We start from the raw sequence: 21,679 nt of genomic DNA on the forward strand, positions 1-21,679 counted from the left end.
GTAAAACTTTCTGCTTCAGCATGGGTTTATTTTCCTTCTCTTTATTTTTCCGTCCTTACTCATTTTTGTCTCTGCCATGCTTATCGATGCTGTAGTCAGACACTTGAGTTGCTTATGCAGGAACCACATTTGAATTGCTCTGTAGGGGACTGAAGAACATTCAGGACAAAAAAGATGAAATATCTTCAAACTAGTTTAGATATCCTGACTTTAAGGATACACTGCTGCTATACACAGTGTACAACAATATGCTTTTCCATTGGTATGACATTAGAGCTACAGGCATTTGAAATTGTTTTGTGTTTCTGTGGGGAAAATTGTAGTTTTGGAATGCTCTGGTTCTAATGCTGATGTGCCAAGGAATATAACATGTTATTAAAACATGAGGTCAGGTTAACCCTCTCCTTTCTAGCATATATATAGCATAAAGTGTTTTGTTTAGGCTATTTTGAACACTTTCAATCTCTTAGGATTGTGTGTTGTATTTCAACACACAATATAGCATAAAGTGTTTTGTTTAGGCTATTTTGAACACTTTCAAGGATAATATTTTACATCCTAAGAGATTTAATAATTGCTTTGGGAGTTTGTTTCTTTCCCCTTTAAGTGTGGAGTTCGGGTTTGTTTTGCTTTTGTTTTGGTTTACTACAATAAATAAGGGTCCGACTCTTCCAATACATGCTAGGCTCTTGTGTCTCTGATATCCGTCTCTCATTTGCACTGTAATTATATTTACTGCTTTAGCCTGGGTGTACCTTACTTTTCATGTTTTTTCAAAGTTTACTTCAAACCTTACCCTTCTGCTTCTGTTTCTAATTCCTCCTTCCTCTGCAATTCTTCCCTTCCTTCACTTCTCAGTGTTTCTCTTATTTTTCCACACTTGTGCCGCAATGAGGTTTACCATCTCCTGTTCCATTTATTCATACAGTCAGATATGTGCTTGACATTTACCACTTAATCTTGACCGGTCTCTGTATAATAAATTCTCTTGCTTGTGTTAAGTTTTCATATTCTAATTGTGATTCACAGCTGTAACATTTTCATCTTAAAGTTGCTGGGGAGATAGCTCCTCAGCAGGGAGGTACTTCATGTTTACCTTTCTCGCTTCCTAAGCTCATGCCAGTGCATGAGCAGACTACTGAAATACTGATGAAATGTATTTCAGTAATACTGACTCATCTGTAATGCAGAGCAGAGCTGTGGAGCAGTGGCATGACATTTGTTAAATCAGGTGTTTGTAACTCAAATAGAAATGAAAATGTAGTATCACTTCTGTCCTTGACATGAGAGACTGTTCACTAATTCTGTAAGAGCTGTGAAACATTGTGGCAAATTGCAGTAGCATTTTAGCCTAACCTTGAGTGAAAACTGTATACAAAGCAGTATCCATCTTACAAGAGATACTCCAATTTCTCTGTATTCTGTCTGCTGAAGTACAAGTATTTTTCGTCCAGTTATTCTGCTATTTGCCCACACAATGCAGTAGCATTTAGCTACTGCAACCCAGCCTCGGCAATCTCTTTATTATGGCAAAAGACAGAGGTAACACTGATTTTTTCACTGTGTATGGGTTGGTGAGGTACAGTGAAACTGATAGACACTGAGTATTAACACAGGATCTTAGAAAGTTTTATGGCTTAGTCTGTAAGCTGCTGGACAGTTTGCGTGTGTTTGCTTCGTGATGTGGGGGTGGTTTAGTTATTTGATGGTTCCTTCTTGCTCTACATGCTACAGCAATGGCCTTGTGTATATCAGCAGAAGGTTGTGAAAGGAAGGCCTATATGAAAATAGTAATGTCTCTGAAATGTGTGTGCCTCAAACTGTTGAAAAACCATGATGTTGCCTATGAAATAAAAAGTCAGACAAGGGAAAGTAGTCCCTGTTTTAGTCTCTCTAACAGAATGTTTCAAGTAAAATAAGAACTCAAATTCATTTTTCAGCGTAAATATTTTAATAGATTTTTGTCTTCTGAAGCTCTTCTGATTCATCAGAGTTTACAGAGTAAGCACAGTCTTTTTCATTGCATTGGTTGTTTCTGTCATCTTATGTGTACTTAGGTGCTGGATAGCCAATGCAGCTCTCACTGCAAAGTCCTCATGAACAGGAACCTGTCAATAAATACATGTCAGTGTCTTTGCCACCATCTTGTTTCATAAGATTGCCTCACAGCTGGCTGGGCGCTTAGTAATTTCAGAATGGAGACCGTGTTCCTTCCCTGAGCAGCCATGAGGATAATGCTGTAGTTTGCAGCCCTCTCTTCTTGGAGACCCTTTGGAGTTGGCTGCTGATTGGAACCTCAGACTTAATGCAGCAGTATACAGTGGTGGTATGTCTCAGTACAGATGCTATTTCATTTTATTTCAACCAACCCTTTTGTTTCCTTTTTTTGTGTGTCTTGGTTTTGCCTTAGTTTTTGTTTGTTTGTTTCTGTTTCTCTCCCTATTTATGCACTATGTACTTTCTTTTCTGTGGATGTGTACTAGCAAAAAACCACCTATTATGTGAAGTTGTGGGTTCCTGTGAATCGGAGACTTCCTAGAGATAGATAAAATGCTTTCAGAAATTAGTAAAATGTTGCAGGGAATGGTAGCCAATTACGGGATACAGGTCAGTTAATTCAGAGACAGGAACATATTATTGTACTTTGAGGTGTCTTTTATGATCTTGCAAAGTTCACTTCAACGAGTCTCTTCTGGCATTTGTATTACAAACCAAGCTTTTTTATGCCCATGTGAGCCTTGGTTTGGCTGAGTCTCCTAAATCAGTCTCTCCTACATCTCTCCTACAGACTGAGTTAAGAGGAGACCAGAAGCTCTTATCTCTTGAGGTTTTCAGAGTTTTACTAGACACTTTATGAACAGTTACTAGAAACTTTTGACTTTTAAGCAGCTTAATTTTCTTTCTCTTGTTTGTTAAAGTGTTTGTCATTGTATAATAGAATAATTGAGTTCACAGTTTAGTTGTAAATAAGGCTGCACTTTAGTAGTTTTTTCATTACTTTTCTGATATGATTTGATTATTTCCTATTGATATGGTCAAGGAAGGCTTACATGGTGACTTACATACAGGTTATATAACTACCACAAATAAGTTTTACAGTATACTATACAGAATAGTATACTGTAAAACATACAGGAATTAGAGAAATTAATTGTTAAACTGTATTTTTTAAAATAAAGTTTCCTTCTACTTTTACTTCAGTATTTTTCACAACTTTACATGGCTGTGACAGATGTTCCCGCAGGAAATTATTTCAGTCTATTGTGATGTGAAATTTTTTCTAGATTTTGGGCTATGTTTTTTGTTTTGATTTTACATTGTAAAGTACATCAGTGTTTCCTCATGTGAACTTCAAGTTCTTTTCCTTGCTTTTTGAAAATACAAAAAATGCTGTTGCTCTTTTAACTCTTACTTAACTGACCTATAAATCCTGAAGCAGTTTAACCTTGAACTTCTTTATGTGGCACAATTGTTACTGAGGGTAAGCATGCTGTAATGCTTCAGGCAAACTTGTAAATACTTAATCTGTAGGAACCACTATTTCTGAACATTTTTGTAGCTATGCTGATGTATTGAATGCTTTCCAGTTTATGCATTTTTTTTCTTCTCTGCTACTCCCCAACTTTTTATATGAGAAACTCATAAAAATTTTTGTGCTGTTTTCCTGTTGGCCTTGCAATGTCAAAGCAGTTTCTCATCATTAAAGATGTTTAATATATTTATTTTAGCTTTTTAAATCTGAAAATCCTTAGCTGCTTTTTTTTTTTTTTAGTGATTGACATTTATATCAAGTGAAATTAAAACTCAGATATCTGAATGCTTTGTTCAAATTGGTTAAATGAGTATGATTAAGTTGTAAGAAGTAGCCCATCAAGTAAAATCTTACAATTGCATACAAAGCTGTCTGTTGAATTAAAAAAACAGAAACCCAACTTTCATTTGCAATAGCACTGTTCTGATTTTCATTAAATAAATTATGTTTTACTCTATTTTGTTTAAACTCTAGATTAATTTCTATGGTTACAGCGGATATAAATCTCTAGATTGCCTTTAAAAGGGATTGTTTATTCAAAACAGGACTGTCAGTCTCTCCTCAAGAGAAGCTATTACTTAATTTTATTTTTCTAAGTTTAAATGCTTAAAAAAAATTTGTAATGATACCCCAAAGGCATCATAAAATTGTAAAAATAATTATACTCTAAAATTACCAAAATTACAGGAAGTGGACATTTAAAAAATCTTACTGAGATTCATGGCTGAGAAAAAGTGAGGCAGGAAAAGTGCCTTACTTCACAACTTGAAGTCTTGTCAGGGATTTCACTTTCAGTGATTAAAAATAAATGTTTGAATTGTCAGTATTACTCAGATATGAGAGAATAGCATTGATTTCCCTTTTAATTACAGCTAAAACTTTCTCCTCACAAATTCTACAAGCGCTTTCTAGAGAGAAATTTTTATGTGACTATTTTTTTCAGGTAGAAATTATTCTCCCCATGGTGGGGGCATCTTTTTTATAGGCAAAACAGCTGGCAAATACCCCATGGCAGATGAAAACCAGCATGAAAAGCATTTTATTATGAGCAAATCCTGGGGTTCAGAGATACTTCTTTTGGACATTTCATGTGTTATCTTGGGAATGTGATGATTATTTGGTGGTTAACTTAGTGTAAATATGGAAAGACAATGTGCTCTAAACAAAGAGGTTCTTCTCTTGGACTTGGGTCATGTCAGAAGATTCTCGAGTGGGAGCAAGATAAGATGTCTTTCTTCTGTGATGCTTTTATTCCCACTTGAGCTCTGATAATCTTCTAGCCCTTGCTGTAGAGCTGAGAACCTGTCATGGTTTGCCTTGATAACAATTTCTAAGACACTTAGAAAGGGACAGAATGAAGGGAATTGGATAATACTTGGATTTCAGATTGATTTAGTATTCCTCTCTGGTCCAAGAGTTATTAAAAAGATTATCCTTTTTTTTTTTTTAAGGCTGTATTTTTTTCTCACCTCAATTTGCTGTTATAAAGACTAGTGGAGAAGAGTTATTTTCCCCAGGGATGGAGGTATTTTTTTGTATGGTTCCATTTCTTAGGTGCTCTAACAAAGGAGTTGTGACTAGCGCAGAAAAGGCAGTGAAGCAGAGCATTTGAAGTGGGGCAGAGGAGGAGATGTGTGTGCCTGATGGAGAAGCTCTGTCTGGGTTTCCTGAGGATGTGAATGCCTCTCTTAGTGTGTCACTCACGCTGCATCAACCATGGAAGGACTTACGGCTACCAGGGCCCAGGAGGTTCTGCCATGTAGGACAGAGGATCCAGCTCTTGGGGTTTCCTGTTACACGAGAAAAGGGGGCAGAAAGGGACCTTTGTCTTAATTTTTATGCTGATACCATAAAGCACTTGGATTAAAATCTTAATGTGTACTGAATTGATGTATTTCCAGTATATTTATTTATTGCTTTTGTGCCTGATCTATACGTGGTCTTTACATAAGGATTCATAAACATCTAATTCTTGGCTGGGTGTTTTTTTTTTTGGTGTTTTAGTGAGGGAGAAACTTAATTGGTATAAATGCTAGAGCAACCACTGAAGTAATGTTCAGTCTGTATAATACAAATTAAAGTGTTCAAACATAGTAAAAGTATTTTTGCGCTGAAAACGTTATTGTAAAAATGATGAAAATCCAGGAAAATACTTGCCCCTCTGAACAGTATTTGACAAGAGTTGTAGGATTTTGAGACAGAATAGGTGTTGTGTCGGTTCGTGCTCGTAAGTACGCCGAAAATGCAGATCTCTGAGTGGAAGGGCCTGGCAGAGGGGCTGCGCAGCCTGAGCAAGGCTCAGCTCTGGCCGCGGCTTCAGGGAGCGCGGCGGCTCGGCCCCGGCCCTGGGCTCTGTCCCGGCCCCTGTCCCGGGCTCAGCTCCTCTCCCGGGCTCTGTCCCGGCCCCTGTCCCCGGGCTCATCTTCTGTCCCGGGTTCAGCTCCTGCGGTGCCCTGCAATGGCCTTCAGTGAAGCAGATTCAGCTTGGTCCCAAAGTGAAGCACATGCACTTGGAACTCTCTGAATTGCACTGCAAAATCCTTTCAGGAAATCAAAAGATTTCATAATAATGGTCAGAAAGAGTAACCATTTATTACTGAGTATCTGTTAAATGAGACTGGACATCTCTCTTTTTATCGTAGAACATCTTTCAGTCAAGAAAATGTAGTACAAAAATGAGCTCAGACTGAGAACAAGAGACAAGGAAAATATCTCTTACAGAAAGACTCAAGCAACGTTGAATGCAGTTACTGAAAGGTTGTAAACAGAGCACTTTCAACAGCAGTGGTAAAGGCCAATTATTGCAAATATGTATTTTGACCAATTTCCTTGTATCTCTCAACCAAAACATTCCCCACAATTGTTGTGGAGTATGTGTTTTAGTCAGTGAGGTTTTGGATGATTGTGTAAAAATACAAATGTTAAAGAAAGTTAAGATTCGAGTTTGACAATAAACAAGAAAAAGGGAAATAGTAAGTTTTATTAAAATCAAATGTTGTGCTCTTTCTTTTTTTTAATTCAAAGTATTTGTTGCTGCTGATAGTAAATGAAAACTAGTTACTAAAACCATTTAGCATGATGATACATTGTAGGAAGCCTACTGTTAATTTTTTCAGGTCATTTCATGTTCCTGTTGATTGTCTACGGACCATTTTCAGAATATCTAGATGTGCTTCTATATGTGATGGTGCCAAACCAGTGTGTTTCACAAAAGCTAAGGAAACAGTGGCAAAATTAAAGCAGACTTCTATCTTAAAGTCTTTTGTGTGTTGTATTTTTCTGGTTCAGAGTTGAAACTCAGTATTCGTAAGTAATTACCCTAAAAAATAAGACTTTTTTTCCTTTCTGTTTACAAATGTCTAAAGTACAAAACATTAAAACAGTTTTAAGGATATACAATATATTCAAGGATAATTTCCTTAAAAAAGTAAATTAGTGACTTCAAAGTAATTTTTCTATACAGGTGGAGTTTGCTGTCAATACCATACACATTTCTAAAACACCAGCCTTATCCCCAAATAGCACTCCAGTGAAACCTTCATGCAGTGATAATACTGGGTATTGTGATCAGTGGGGAACTGGAGTTTTTGAGCTCTTGGATCTTAATTTTGTTTGACTCTTATTAGGAGTCTTGAGCAACAAATGTTAGGAGTTGTGTCATAAAATTGCAAGAATATTTTTTTCTTGGTGTATTTCACTGAATCTTACACTAACTCTGGGTTATTTTTATGGCAGGCATAGTAAGATGAAATGTGAGACTTTTAGGCTGATAGTGAGTTACTGACTACCAAATCTTCCATTGCAGGTAATTAACAATGAATTAAAAATAAAAATAATGAAATGCAGATCAAAAGTGCACTTTAGAGGCAAAGTATTTAAATGTAAACTGACAGTAGTATAAATCAATGAAACAATTGTTGAACCACAGACAGTATATATAAAAACATGTTAAGCAAGAACTAAAAAAAACCCCAAAATTAAAATAAATGGTTTAGAGCCAACTTGGTTTTGTTTGTTTGTTTTAATGTACAAGACAGTGCTTTTTCACTTTTTCCTTTTTCACAGTTTGATATTAAGCAAAATGAAGTGTCTTCTACTCCAGACCAGGGGTCAGGAAATTGGCTTTGATTCTTACTGCAGTTTAAAGATTTCTTAATAACTTTGCTAATGTGCACCAAATACTGCCTGTGGTATTCTGCAGACGGGTTTTAACTTCCAGTATTCCACAATGACTAATGAAATCTCCTGCAATGATTCCTTACAATTTTGCTTTCATTTTGTATTAAAATATGTGTTGTTTTAAATTAGAAAAATACGAATAATATTAAACATTTTAAAAAAATTAAAAATTTTGTAACATCTTTACCTTGAAGTTTGAATAGCCTCACTCTTCTTTTTCATGGCTTTTAATTCAATTAATTCAGTTTTGAATGTTCTTATCCCATGTACTACACATTTTTTTAACATGACCCCCCCATTCTTGGTTAATTCCTATGCTTCAAATGCAAGACGACTAATAAAATGCAATAAAAAATGTTTCTCTGCCCGTTGCTGTTGCTGTAACATGTATGCTGATGTAAAGCAGAAACTGAACAAAGTCACAATTTTCCTGAGATTAGAGGTAGCCAGGCTGGCTGTCTCCCCGCTTCCAGCTCCGGGCCACCCCCACGCCGCAGTTTAGATATTATTTGCTCTTTTGGGTCTCAGATTACGAGAGCAATTGATCTGCGTGACCTATTTTAGAAACTTTCACGTTTGCTGGGGAAACCTAAACCAAATGTATCCCCTCAAGAGACAAATCATCTGCAAAGCGGCCCGGCTGAGGCGTGGAGGCAGCAGCGTGTCCCTGCTGGTGCCAATCCTGGGGGCACAGCTCCACCTCACGGCGTGCTGGGAACTCGCACCAAATCCCTTAAAGAGCAATCTTCACACGAGTCAATTCAGACTTCCGCCTCCTGATTCAAACTTAATTTAATTGGTTTTATCTCTGTTACATTTCACTGCACCAGCGAGTTGTATCATTTGCTCTTTTGAAGGTTTCAGTTCTGAAATGTAGAATGCAAGTAACAGTACTTTAAAAACAAAAATCATGTCAGTTCTTAAAAACATCTAGCAAGAACCTGTGTTGATTCAATGTGCTGACAGTGCTTAAAATATAACCTATGTAAAATATAATCAGTGTGGAACCTGGCCCGTCCTGTGTTGTGTTTTTAAAAAGTTCATCTGTCTAGCCAAAGGTAGTTTGTACTGAAAAAGTTCTCTATAGGAGTAATTTCTGCATCAAAACATTCCTAACTAGTTTTCAACTGTAGTAGTTTAGGTAAGAGCTGAAGCTCTTATTTTAAAAATTATTTAATATAAATTTTGCTTCCATTTATAGTATCTATTCTGTTTGGGTTTTTACTCCAGACTTCTGAAAACCTTACCTTCATTACATGCACTAACCATGGAAAATTTCCTTTCTCTCGCTTTTTTTTTTTTTTTTTTGAAAAACAAGTTTATGTTCTTATACTAATTACTGTATCTCCTCCTAGTACTGAAACTGTACTTCTTTTGGTCAGAAACGTGTAGTTCCTGTTCATAAGCTGATGCTTTACTGAAATTCAGAATTTCTCTAGAAATAGGCAATGGGATTGTTTGGCTTAACTATATGTTTGGAATTGAAAACAGGATAGGTGCCTAGATATTAATATTATAGCAATCTTAAATTTTACGCTTCTTGCCAAGAGCCTTGTAGAATATAGTCACCTTTTTATGAATCTGTAGATGGAATCTATTTAGGTAAGACATTGGAGATAATGTTTTTCAAACATATTGGAAAATTAAATGTAAAATTTTCTTTAGGGTTTTTCCCCCCCTATTTTAAGGGATAGTTTGGCACTGTAGTCAGCAGTGCTTGTTAGTGCTGCTGAATCAACAGTAAATACCACTCTCACAACTTCTACAAAAGCCCTTCTATTATGTTTTGGTTTTAAGTAATTTTTAAAGTTTCTTTTAACAAAGTACTCCTTTTAAAAAATTCGGAGTGGCAATACAGCGTGAAGTGTAACAGTCAGTTTTATATGGTAGGAAATAGTTGGGCATTGTTCTGATGGAAGAGTAAATTTGATAAAACGCTATATTTGTTCAATGAAAATGACTATTCAGCATGGTTGAATTCTCTCTACAATATGTCACGGGAACCTACTCCAATCATTTTAATCGTAAACAATGCTGCTGCTTCTTGCAGTGGGTTAAACGCATGCAAATTGGACCCTACTGTTTCATGAGTGATCAATTCTTTGTTGGGAGTGGAAAGAAATGCTGTATGTATTGCTAAGAGACTGAAGGAAGCGTAGTCAGCGTCTTCGTTCTAAAGCCTCTGCGTCTCATCAAGATGCTGCTTTGGAGGCAATGCTTCCCTGTTTCTTATCTTTTTAAATAACTTAGCCTGCTCTGAAATCATTAGAAAAATCTCTAAACAGAGGAACATCTACCATTTCTACTGCAGGCCCCAAGTATAAATAGAGCTATGCATGCCACCTGTGGTAGCAGATGGCAGCTATTCACAGCTTCCTTTTGTGTCGGACCTGCATTAGATGCAATAATTGCTTTTATGCTTTAATAAGAGCTGTTTAAAAAATCTGTATTGGCAACAAAACACAGATATATGTATTAAAGAGGTAGTTTACTGAGGGTCAAGTGGTAACTGGAACCTAAAGTAACTTTTAAAAAGTTACGTTACAGGCTTTAATGTGAATTTATAGTGGTTTTCACTTGCATGATGTTGATGCTTTTGTTTGCCATGTAGTGGCAAACTGCTGCTGCTTTACTGTAGAGAGTCAAATGGGTTTTCATTATTAGAACTAGAAATTTGGAGTTTTTAAATAACATCTGGAGTCTCCAGATTCAGTAACTGAGCTTAGGAGGTTACCATGTTGAATTTTTTAGGTTGTAATTAAATATACCTTATCCATTCACGGCAGATGTGTCTTGTGGGAAGTTCCCTACCAGGGCTATTCAGCTCCTGCCCTCCTTTGTGCTGATACAGGTATTTGTGGAACTGAAATGAAAGAAACCAATTCTTTCCAGAAGAGTAATTTAAAAAAAAAAGTAATTTCAGTGTTTTGGAGTGTGATATTGACCCTCAAGGGAGTGTCAGTGGGAATGGGAAGAGAAGAGGGAGAGCATGGAGTTTCCTAAGTAGTCTTCATTCCTAGAATGAACATAACTTACCGCATTCTGGGAGTGCACAGAAGCTCAAGAAGATGCTGTTGCTGTAATGATATAACTGGTGCTCACAATATTGTGAGGAAAGGTATTTTATTCCCTGATTCCCTTAGAAATGTCAGTTATTGGGAAATGCAGCAGTGTTCTTCCCTGTAAGATAAGTTTAGTTGTTATGTAGTGCAAGAGTGCTGCAGCTATGAAGGGTTTTTCTCTAAGCCCTCCTGTCTCTGCAGGGGTTGGGGGGAAGGAAGGAAATAATTTCTTTATTTCAGGGTTGAAGGAAAGGCTTATTTCTCTGCTGCAGACTTCAGGAGAAAAAGGAAGTAAATTTCCAGATGCAAAGAATGAATACCATGACGAGAGGCCAATACTCAGATGTGTTTGTGCTTCTTCAAATTGCTCTCATCTATCCTTTTGACACCTGTGTCAAGTGGTGGTAAAAATGTTTTGGAAACAGGCATGTTGAGCAAATCGGAAGTTGCAGTTATGATGGATGGGTAAATGGAGTGGAAAAATGGGTGTGCTGAAATGCAAGTGGGATTTAAAATTCTACTAGATCTACTTGAAAGATTAATTAAGAGAGGATACAAAAATTTATCCCAGAGGCAGTGGAAAGCAGGGTGAGAAAGACTGGCCAAGAAAACTGTTACAAGAAGGGAAGACTTTTTTTTACAGAGATAAAGTTAGGTTTGGCTAAGTTCACAATGAGTTGCTACTGGTATTAAAACCCTCCTAAAGTTAAAATATTCTTCAGCTGTTTTAATAAAAAAAAATTAGCAAAAAGTGTGGATTTGTCATGAAATTGGAGTATAGATGAAGAATGGTTTAGTCATAGACTCTAGGCTAAATTAATAAGGAAAAAGCCATAGACCAGTGGGGTAAAAGCAGGATACATACTGGGATCTAGAAAAAAAATAGTAGGGGAAAAAAAAAGTGTTTCCAGTAGAAATAGTTACAAAGTAACCAACAGCAGTGAATGCCTTTCTAGTCATTTGCATTGGAAATGGATGGATAGAAACTGGAACAAATGCAGAGGGAAGCTGTGGGTTCTGCCACTTCAGAACTGTTTTGTGAGAAGCAAATAAAAGCTTGGGGTTATTTGTCTGGGCTACAAAAGTTAGAGATAGATAGATAGATAGATAGATAGATAGATAGATAGATAGATAGATAGATAGATAGAATGAATTACCGACAGTAAAGTCAAACACACATGCAGGGAAGCAGAACTTTTAAGGAAAAGGACCATTCTGAAGCAAGAAGAGACGTATAGAAGTTGGTAATCAGTAAACCTGGAAATTAGACAATAATTTGACAGTAATAAGAGGAATAGTATTCTAATAAAGCCACTCAGTTGTAATAGAGGGAAGCTTTATTCCCTTTAGGCTGAGGCTTGGTGACTTTGTAAAGAGTGTATGGTGGGCCCCTGATAACACCAGAATAATTGTAAATTGATTACCCTGGAGATATCTTCAGGATTTATCTTTGTATAATGTGGGATATTTTGTATCTATAAAAATTTGAGCATCATACAGAAAACCAATCAATTTTGTAAAATAAAATTAGCACTCCCTTCCTTTAATACTAGTGAGACCTTCTTTTTAATAAAACAAGTTAATTTTGTTCTTATGGTTATGACAAATTGAATTCAAAGATATGCCAATAGTACATGGTAACAAAAGGAGAAAGAAATATCTGCAGTGCAGGATTGCAGAAGGTGCTGTTAGAATTTGAGGGAAACTAAAACAAGTCTCACTTCTGATGCAAATCTTGGGAACTAAGAGCTTGATGTGAGTATGGGCATAATGGTGTCATTCTAAATTCATGAAAATAGCTTTACAAATGAAGGAGAGGCAAAGTGGGGTCAGTGCAATTCAAACACATGATGACAATTTTAGACTAAATAGAATGCTCTTTGTGACTAGATGAATTAATTACTGTAAGACAGTGCTCTTGCTTGTCATTCTGATTCTTTCTGCTTGTTAATCACTCCTAAATTGTAACTATTGCAGTAATATTAAGATTTATTGCTTACAGAATTTGTTTATATATATTCTAGTTTAGTGTTTTCTCATGCATTAATATAAGCGTTTTGGAACATTTCTTATTTTACATTTGTTTTGTCCTCTGTAGTACTTTCTTTCTGCCTATTAAGTAGTATTGTTCCACTGGAACACTGTATAACTGTTCTAGATGTTTCACTTTCATAGTCAAGCTTGATTAGTCTATTCAGCAAATTTGATGACATACCAAGTTTGAGCTGAGAAAGAGATTACTGTACAAATATTAAGTTCAAGTGGTGATGAGAAGGAACATCTGTAGAATGGTTTAGCTTACTGTTTGTGCCTCATTGGTCTTGTAGCAATTGCAGTATTTCCCTTCTTGCTGTGTATAATGGTGCTAACACACTTTGGGAAACTCCTGAAGGTACTGGCAGAATTCTGTTTGCTATGAATGGGATGAAATTTCCTGTGATAATCACTCAAAAAACTTGAGACTTGAAAACTGGGAAAATCCTTATCCAATATGATGAATTATAGTAAAACTGAAACAGAGCAAATAATAGTAATAGGGAAATGGAGTCTTATATATTTGCATAAGGAAACACTTTTCTTGAGTTGTACAAATTACTGTGGTCTTACTAAGTACATTTTTTCCTTGCACTTTTTTTCAAAGAGCTGCTTTTGAAAAAAAAAAAATTGGGGGAATTAATCTTCTATTTATCCAAACAATTCTGTTCTTTCTCTGTGGTTTTTTTGTTTGTTTAATTGCATAGATCATTTGCATGAAAATGAGATTTTAAGACTAGAACAGTTTCTGATACTTTTTCCCAGATACGTGGAGTAAACCATATTTATTGTAAATGAAAACAACTTTTGTGTTGTAAAATGCCTTTCATGCTTTGTTTACACTGAGTTATTAATTAATATTTGAGAATATAGTTTTAAAAGTTGCCTCAGAAAATATATATTGCGAATGTATAGAATTCTCTTCCCTTTTCTCCCTCCCCATCGTGTCTTCTCATTTCTCTGGTGAATTAAGCTGTACTTCCGTAGTCCCTTCATTCTCTAAAATAAGCAGCATCTTATGCTACACCAAATCTTTTAAATTAGACTGAAGTTTTCAAAAGTTGTTTCAGATTTCTTTTTTTTTTTTTTGGCTTTCCAAAAGATCTTTGTAAAGATTTCTTTAAAAATAAAATAAAGCGATATATAGTAAAAGTTATCCAGATTGAGGTGGAAATTCGGAAATGGAAATCAGATTGTTATGTATGATCTGGCAAAGTTTACTAATGATTATCAGATAGTAGAGACATTAGTTTGGGCACAAACTGGTCACTGTATTAGGGCAAAAGTAGAAGGGGAGGGTCAGTACCTTGCCATACAAGTTTTGATAGTTGGACTTGAATATGTATGTCTGATCAGTAAAGAGTTGAAAAATTTCTTGTGTGGTCTTCCAAAATTAATTTATTTCCAAAGTGTACATTAAATTCTGGAATCATTAAATTCTGGATTGAAAATTTAGATGATATTTTGTGTTACCATGTTTAATATTTTTAATGTTTAATATTGTAGTTATATTTACTGCTTAGTTTATGTTCTTTGGGAAGAAGACACGTATTTTTACTGCTGTTCTCCAAGGTGGAACTTCATACAACAGATCTTTTTTTAGCTTATTTTTATGTATTGACTGCTTGGAAAATGTGAGAATTCTACTATAAAAGAGTACATTTTATTAATCTATTTAATTATAGAATAAGAAATTTATGAATTCATGTTTGAAGTGTGGAATACTGAACTTCAAACATAAAATAATCTGAAATTTAATTATGACTTCTTTTTGTTTAGATTTCTCATATTGGAAAGCTGAAAGATTTTCTTCTACAACACAGAAAGGATTACATTAATGCTTATAGGTAAGTATGCACTGTGTTTAAATGGGTTTATCTAATATTTATTTATTTATCTTAATGCTTATAAAGTGAACAGATTTAAAACCTATAGGCATAATGATTGAAACCAAAACAATGATTGTTAGTAATTGGCTTACTGTAAACCACTATAAGATGGAAGAATAGTGCTGTCACAAGAAAACAGGGCACCTGAATAAAATAAGGCTCAGAATCTAAAGATGATTCAAAACTGCTGTATGTGTTTGCTTGTTGGTAACTTTAGTAGCAGGATTTTTAGAAGATTAAAATACAAATATACAAGTTGGTGTTTGTAAGAAAAACATAGTATCTTCTGGTCTGCAGATACTAAGTCAAGTTATCATAAGATCTAAATGTTAGTGCAGCCTGTATTTTGGTTAACTGAGTACAAATCATTGTAGCATTTGAGAAATGTAAAATTTGCTTTGGAGTGAAACTTTGTTACATGCAAACTGGGTGAATCAGCCCTGTCTGCCTTCCGGTTCTGACACAGCCCTGACTAAAGCTGAGCTGTTGCTTCAATCATGGTAGATAAAATGTAGCCTAAAATCACTTTGGGTTAAAAGCTTCCTAGATACCAAATAGAAGTGCTGTCCAGACAGATACCCTTTCCCAGGAAAAGACAATAAGAATAGATGAGCCATCCGCTGTTCCTTAGGCTCAATCCATACTGGAGGAACAGTTTTTCTGAGAAACAACTCTAATCCTGAAAGGGTCTGTCGCAGTAATAGCAATACTACCTCATCAGTGGAATCAAAGTGTGTTCTGAGTAAGTTATCAGAAGACTTCTGGCTTCCTTTTTTGTCTCCACAGTAGTTTAAAAGCTGTATTTTGTTATTTTAAGAACAAAACAAAAAAGGAAAATGGCTTCTTTTATAAGTGAGAGGCCGTGGGAGCTATTCAGTCAGTGCTGGTGAAAATGCTGCTCGGGGTGTGCACAGCTCTGTGTGTGAGGTGGGTCAGGGATGCTGTTTCCAAGGAGCAAGCAGAAGTAGTGCTCAGCTCTGTCTTATGACTGGCTCTCTGCTTTTCAATGCCTGTAGGAATAGAGCATGAACAACACTAGGTGGAGCCAGCAATTTAATACTGACAAAACTGCATGTACTTTGTGAAAACTTAATGTGCATGCAGAGGTTGAGAAACTGCAAATAATTCCAGTAAGAGCAGTCAGGGGCAGTTAAATTTTGGGTAGTGTTTGTATTTTATTAACAATAGTGTACATAAAATGGAAGTTAGAGTAAAAATGTGTCCAGGTTATTTTGATTTCCAGAAGATTTAATGTTCTTTTTGCAAAGAAGTTGCGACGAGTTATCATGGTAATTCTCAGTGCCTTTCACTTTCCTCTCCCCCCACACAAGTCTTCATTAAGGAGAGGAAAGAAGTGTCATTTGCTTTATTAAACCATAAAATAATCCTGTAGATCTCATCTGTGATTGCAGTTGATTATGTTCTTAATGTTCAGATTTAAATTGCTTATGTTTAACTTGATATAAATCTGTCAAATTCCATACTAGATTACTTGTGCTGTTCTACTTCATGGATACAAAGAGCATCATAGCATCCATGCTGTCAGTCTTGCAGTCTTAGCAAATGCCTCACTCACTCAAGACAGCAGTTAACAAATCTTCAATACTTAAGTAATGGGGACAGTTTTTGAACAATTTAATACTGAAAGGCTGTGCTGAAATTTATGTAGGAGATGTCAAATTTCATGAAGAAGACTATTACTCTGTATTTGTCAGTCCTGCTGTTTGTTTTCCCAGCTGTAGCACAATGTGTTCCTGAAATTGAGCTTTTACCAAGTTGTGTTATTGTGTGCCTTTTAAAACTTCTTCATTTTGTGTTACAATCAGGTTATTGATTGCTTCTTTGACCTTACCTTTGAAGACTATGAATTCTTTAATAATGGTTTTTATTTTTGGCATACATGAAATATCCTGCTACAGAGGGTATGTCTTTAATTCATTTTTAGAGGAAAATTTTTAGCAATGAGGAAGTCAGTTGGAAGAGTGGTTATTTGAAACCAAGATTCTGACCTATTTTATCAAACTTTAACTACTTAGCTAAACTACCTAAAGTGACTTAGTAATTGCTTATTCACCTTCTTTTTTCTTGATTTAGCTATTACTTACAAAATATCTAAGTGGGAAAACACATGAAATTCTTGATGTAGTGATCTAAATTTGCTGGCTTACAGGCCACTGCACCTTCATCCTCTCCTGTTTATTAGGATTTATTTCCTTTCTCTTACATGTAGGGTTTTTGCCTTCTGTGATAAGGAATTTTTTATCATTGTTTTAACCCCAGCTGGCAGCTCAGCCCTACAGAGCCACTCACTCAGTGCCCCCATAGTGGGACTGGGGAGAGAATCAGAAAAGTAAAAGTGAGAAAACTCATGAGTTGAGATAAAGGCAGTTTAATAGTGAAAGAAAAAGCCACATACCCAAGCAAAGCAAGGAACTTATTCTCCATGGGCAGGCAGGTGTTCAGCCATCCCCAGGAAAGCAGGGCTCCATCACATGTATCAGTGACTTGGGAGGTCAAATGCCATCACTCCAAATGTCCCCCCTGCCTTTCCTCTTTTCTTTCCCCAGCTGTATGTGCTGAGCATGAAGCCATATGATCTGGAACATCCCTGTGGGCAGCTGGGGTCAGCTGTCCTGGCTGTGTCCCCTCCCAGTTCCTTGCGCACCCCCAGCTTCCTCACTGGTGGAGTGGGATGCAGAGCAGGAAAGGCCTTGGCTCTGTGTAAAGCACTGCCCAGCAATATCAAAAACATCCCTGAGTTCTCAGCACTGTTTCCATCACAAATCAAAAACACAAACCCTGTACTTGCTGCTGGGAAGAAAATTCATTCTATCCCAAGAAAAACCAGTGCACACAAGCCGATCACTCTTCCTGGAAAGGAGGAGGCAGGGAATATTGAGTCCTGAAGCTGTTAACAAGATGTGGCCACTTTTTCATATTTCTTATTAAGCAATAACTCCTTTCAAATGAGGTACCATTTTTAGTATATTGACTGCTCTACATTCTGTGTTGTTCCTCTCAGTCCATTTGGTATAATGCTTTCCTACACTGCTTTTTACACTGTGCTAGGAGAGATCCCATCTTCAGTCTTTGGTAACTTGTCTGATGTCTCATCTGTGAACAACTTGTGCCTTTGCTTTTCATCACAAGCTCCTTCATGTTTTTGATCACTGAACCACCAAGACAATATGTTTGTGTTAATTATACTTCAAGGATCTACCTGTACTGCCCTAACACCTGGAAATTTCAAATTATCCTCTTGGGATTCCTTCACAGCCTTCAGTTTCTCTGAAGGATCTTTCAAGGTTTAGGCAGTTTAAGGACCAGTCATTATTTATAGTGTTTTAATGAGACACTCCATGGGCAGGCAGGTGTTCAGCCATCCCCAGGAAAGCAGGGCTCCATCACATGTATCAGTGACTTGGGAGGTCAAATGCCATCACTCCAAATGTCCCCCCTGCCTTTCCTCTTTTCTTTCCCCAGCTGTATGTGCTGAGCATGAAGCCATATGATCTGGAACATCCCTGTGGGCAGCTGGGGTCAGCTGTCCTGGCTGTGTCCCCTCCCAGTTCCTTGCGCACCCCCAGCTTCCTCACTGGTGGAGTGGGATGCAGAGCAGGAAAGGCCTTGGCTCTGTGTAAAGCACTGCCCAGCAATATCAAAAACATCCCTGAGTTCTCAGCACTGTTTCCATCACAAATCAAAAACACAAACCCTGTACTTGCTGCTGGGAAGAAAATTCACTCTATCCCAAGAAAAACCAGTGCACACAAGCTGATCACTCTTCCTGGAAAGGAGGAGGCAGGGAATATTGAGTCCTGAAGCTGTTAACAAGATGTGGCCACTTTTTCATATTTCTTATTAAGCAATAACTCCTTTCAAATGAGGTACCATTTTTAGTATATTGACTGCTCTACATTCTGTGTTGTTCCTCTCAGTCCATTTGGTATAATGCTTTCCTACACTGCTTTTTACACTGTGCTAGGAGAGATCCCATCTTCAGTCTTTGGTAACTTGTCTGATGTCTCATCTGTGAACAACTTGTGCCTTTGCTTTTCATCACAAGCTCCTTCATGTTTTTGATCACTGAATCACCAAGACAATATGTTTGTGTTAATTATACTTCAAGGATCTACCTGTACTGCCCTAACACCTGGAAATTTCAAATTATCCTCTTGGGATTCCTTCACAGCCTTCAGTTTCTCTGAAGGATCTTTCAAGGTTTAGGCAGTTTAAGGACCAGTCATTATTTATAGTGTTTTAATGAGACACTGGAAAGAAATTGACAGAATTCTAGATATTTTTGGTTTTTTTTTCACAGAACACCTTATACTTAGAAGAAAAATACTTGAAAGAAGAGCTTTCCATCTGGGATTATTAGACATCTAATTAATTGTGTTTTGCAACTGCAGAGATACTTATGTAGTTGATCAGTGTAGTTTAGATGACTTCTGAATAGAAATGTCACTTTTTCCACCAGAAAGGCTGCATGTGTGGCTTTTGATGTATCTTCATTACATGCTTCTGTAGTCCTTCTGTGCAGTTAAGTGCTTGAACATTTGTTGTTAGTTGCAAATAATACGCCTGGAAAAATTACTAACAAATTATCTTTCCATCTTAAAAAATAATGTTAGTGCCCAGTAGTTACACCTCCTGCCCTGGCATTTATCTGTCTTAAGCATTTCTCTGTCTCAAGGCAGTAAATCAGTTACATCATTTGCCCCTTAATAGAAAATCATTGGATGCTTACAACAGTGTTTTGTGGAGAGTGTTTCCTTGTATTTAACAATAAAAGAAGTAGCCACTAAAGGACTCTAAAAATAGTGTTTTACTGGCTCCTGTACAATGCCAGGCTGCATTCTTTTCTTGGCTTAGTCATGTTTTTACAAGAAGTAAGGCTTGCTTTTTGTATTGAGGTAGTAAAACATGTAGATGATCTGTAAATACTTTTTTCCTGGAGGTGTATATTTTTCTATTCTCTGGGGTATTATTTTCAAATTATTTATCTTCTTCTTTTTTTTTTTTTTGTTTTTTTAATTGACTAAATTAATATATCACATTTCAGAAGTAGTAATTTTTCGTAGTAGCACTCTGGAATATCTCAGCAATATTTTACAACACTGAAGATGCTAATTCAGGTGTGCCTGTATTGCCTATTCTGCTAGCTGAGGCTTCCACACAGAATTAAAAAAAACTATGTAAAAAATGTTGTGGAATGTTTTGTCATTTGAATCAAGGACCTCTTAGCTTGGATTTATGTCAGACAGCATTTGGATGGAAAAAGGTGGTAAATGGAAATGCATAAAACTAACTTAAGTAAGAAATCAAACAATTTTAAATATACTAGATGCCCAGAGGGAAGAATGTGACTGCTGTATTTGCAGCTAAGCTTATCCATACTCATATGGGCGCTTAACACATGGGTAGCATTTCTGTATAGATATGCTAGGCAATATGTGCAGGTGGTAAGCTGGGCAAATCTCTACTATTTTACAACTGATTTGTTTCTGCTTATTGCTTCTCTCTCTTTTCTAATACACTGTTGGAGGAAAATAAAATTTTTCTTCTTGATTTGTTACTTTTATTGGATTAGCAAGCAGAAGTTATTTTATGTGCCAGCAGAATTACTAATTCCAAAAGTTAAAGTAACATCAGCTTTGTTTCCTTGTGCTTTGCCAGCAAAATAGAATCACAGAAATGTTAGGCTGAAAGGACCATGGCTGAAACATCCAAAAAGAGAATGACTAGTGTTCTGCTTGCTTTTAAATATTTCTTTCAGTGAAGATTTCACATTCTCATTCTGCTTTTTCCTGTTTCCAATCCATGTTACTAGAGTAATGTGTCCCATTGTAATGATGACTTTTTATGCAACAGTATGTTGTTGTTGTGTTTGGTTTATGATCCAGTATGATCCCAGATGACTTTCTGAAGAACTGTTCCCTAATCAGTTGTTCCCCATTCTCTGTGGGTTCAGATAATTGTTCTTGATGCAGCAAAGAGCTTCTTACTATTCCTTATTCAAGTTCTTCATGTCATTTCTCCGGGCAATATTATTTTGAATTGAAGTCTTGTTCTCTTGATACAGTTTTAATTTGCTTAACTTTATGCCTCTGAAAGTTTAGTAAGTATATATTCCATTCTTTTGAGTTATTAATGAAAGTATTAAGTGGCATCAGATTCAGGACAAAATCCTGTGAAATACAACTCAGTGTTTTCCTTCTGTTTTGGTGTATAACTACCCCCAAGTTCAACTTTGCAGTTTCACATTCATATGGTGCTTATTTCTTCTAACTCATTTATTCACTGGTGAGAATGTGAGATCATAACAAGAGCCATACCAATATACAGCAGTGGTTGCTTTTCATCCATCCATAAGACCTGTTACTGCATCTCAGCAATAAATTACACTGCTTATGATGTACTACTGATACATCTTGGGTACTGGTAATCTTTTTATTCTTTCCTAAGTGCTTAAATATTACTCATTTATTCCTGTACTTTTCTAGATTGAACGGCCTACAAGTCTTCTGCACTTTTTTGTCCCTTAAACCCTATTTTCAAAGATAGTTGCTGACCTTCGTCTTTTTATCAGCGTGTCATTTGCTAGTTATTCTTTCCTAGTTCTTGGCAGCGAGGATTCATCTTGTCATTTGATGCATTTCCCATTCTATTCCAGGGCTGGGTCTCCTGTCTCTGCCCACTGTTTGAATGTGCACACGCCCTGGGCTTTTTTGGAAGTTGGTTAGTTCCGTTCCAGAGCACAGCTTTGTCACACAGATAGGATGGATATGCACTTCACCAGGAGCCACTGCACCTCAGGTACACTTGTGCTATGACGTGGTTCATGTAGCTTTCTCTCTCACACAGTTCACTCAGCAGCCTGTTCACTAATACATTATCTGACACTTGCTGTTGCTGATGATAATATCAGCAAAGAATTATGATCTTTTTAAAATGGCAGAGGTATTAAATTTGGCCCGGAT

General features: G+C 36.5%; 1 protein-coding gene across 1 annotated transcript in view; it reads left to right on the forward strand.

The window, feature by feature from the left end:
- STX18 (syntaxin 18) overlaps nt 1–21,679 on the forward strand; it is a 61,280-nt gene that overhangs the window by 19,379 nt on the left and 20,222 nt on the right. Inside the window, exon 2 of the mRNA XM_041490245.1 lies at nt 14,587–14,654. Within this exon, the coding sequence (XP_041346179.1) occupies nt 14,587–14,654 (68 nt within the window). The remainder of the gene's footprint in view (nt 1–14,586; nt 14,655–21,679) is intronic.

This window comes from Pyrgilauda ruficollis, unplaced genomic scaffold (assembly GCF_017590135.1).
Source record: "Pyrgilauda ruficollis isolate IOZ18807 unplaced genomic scaffold, ASM1759013v1 scaffold1, whole genome shotgun sequence".
Lineage (NCBI taxonomy): Eukaryota > Metazoa > Chordata > Aves > Passeriformes > Passeridae > Pyrgilauda > Pyrgilauda ruficollis.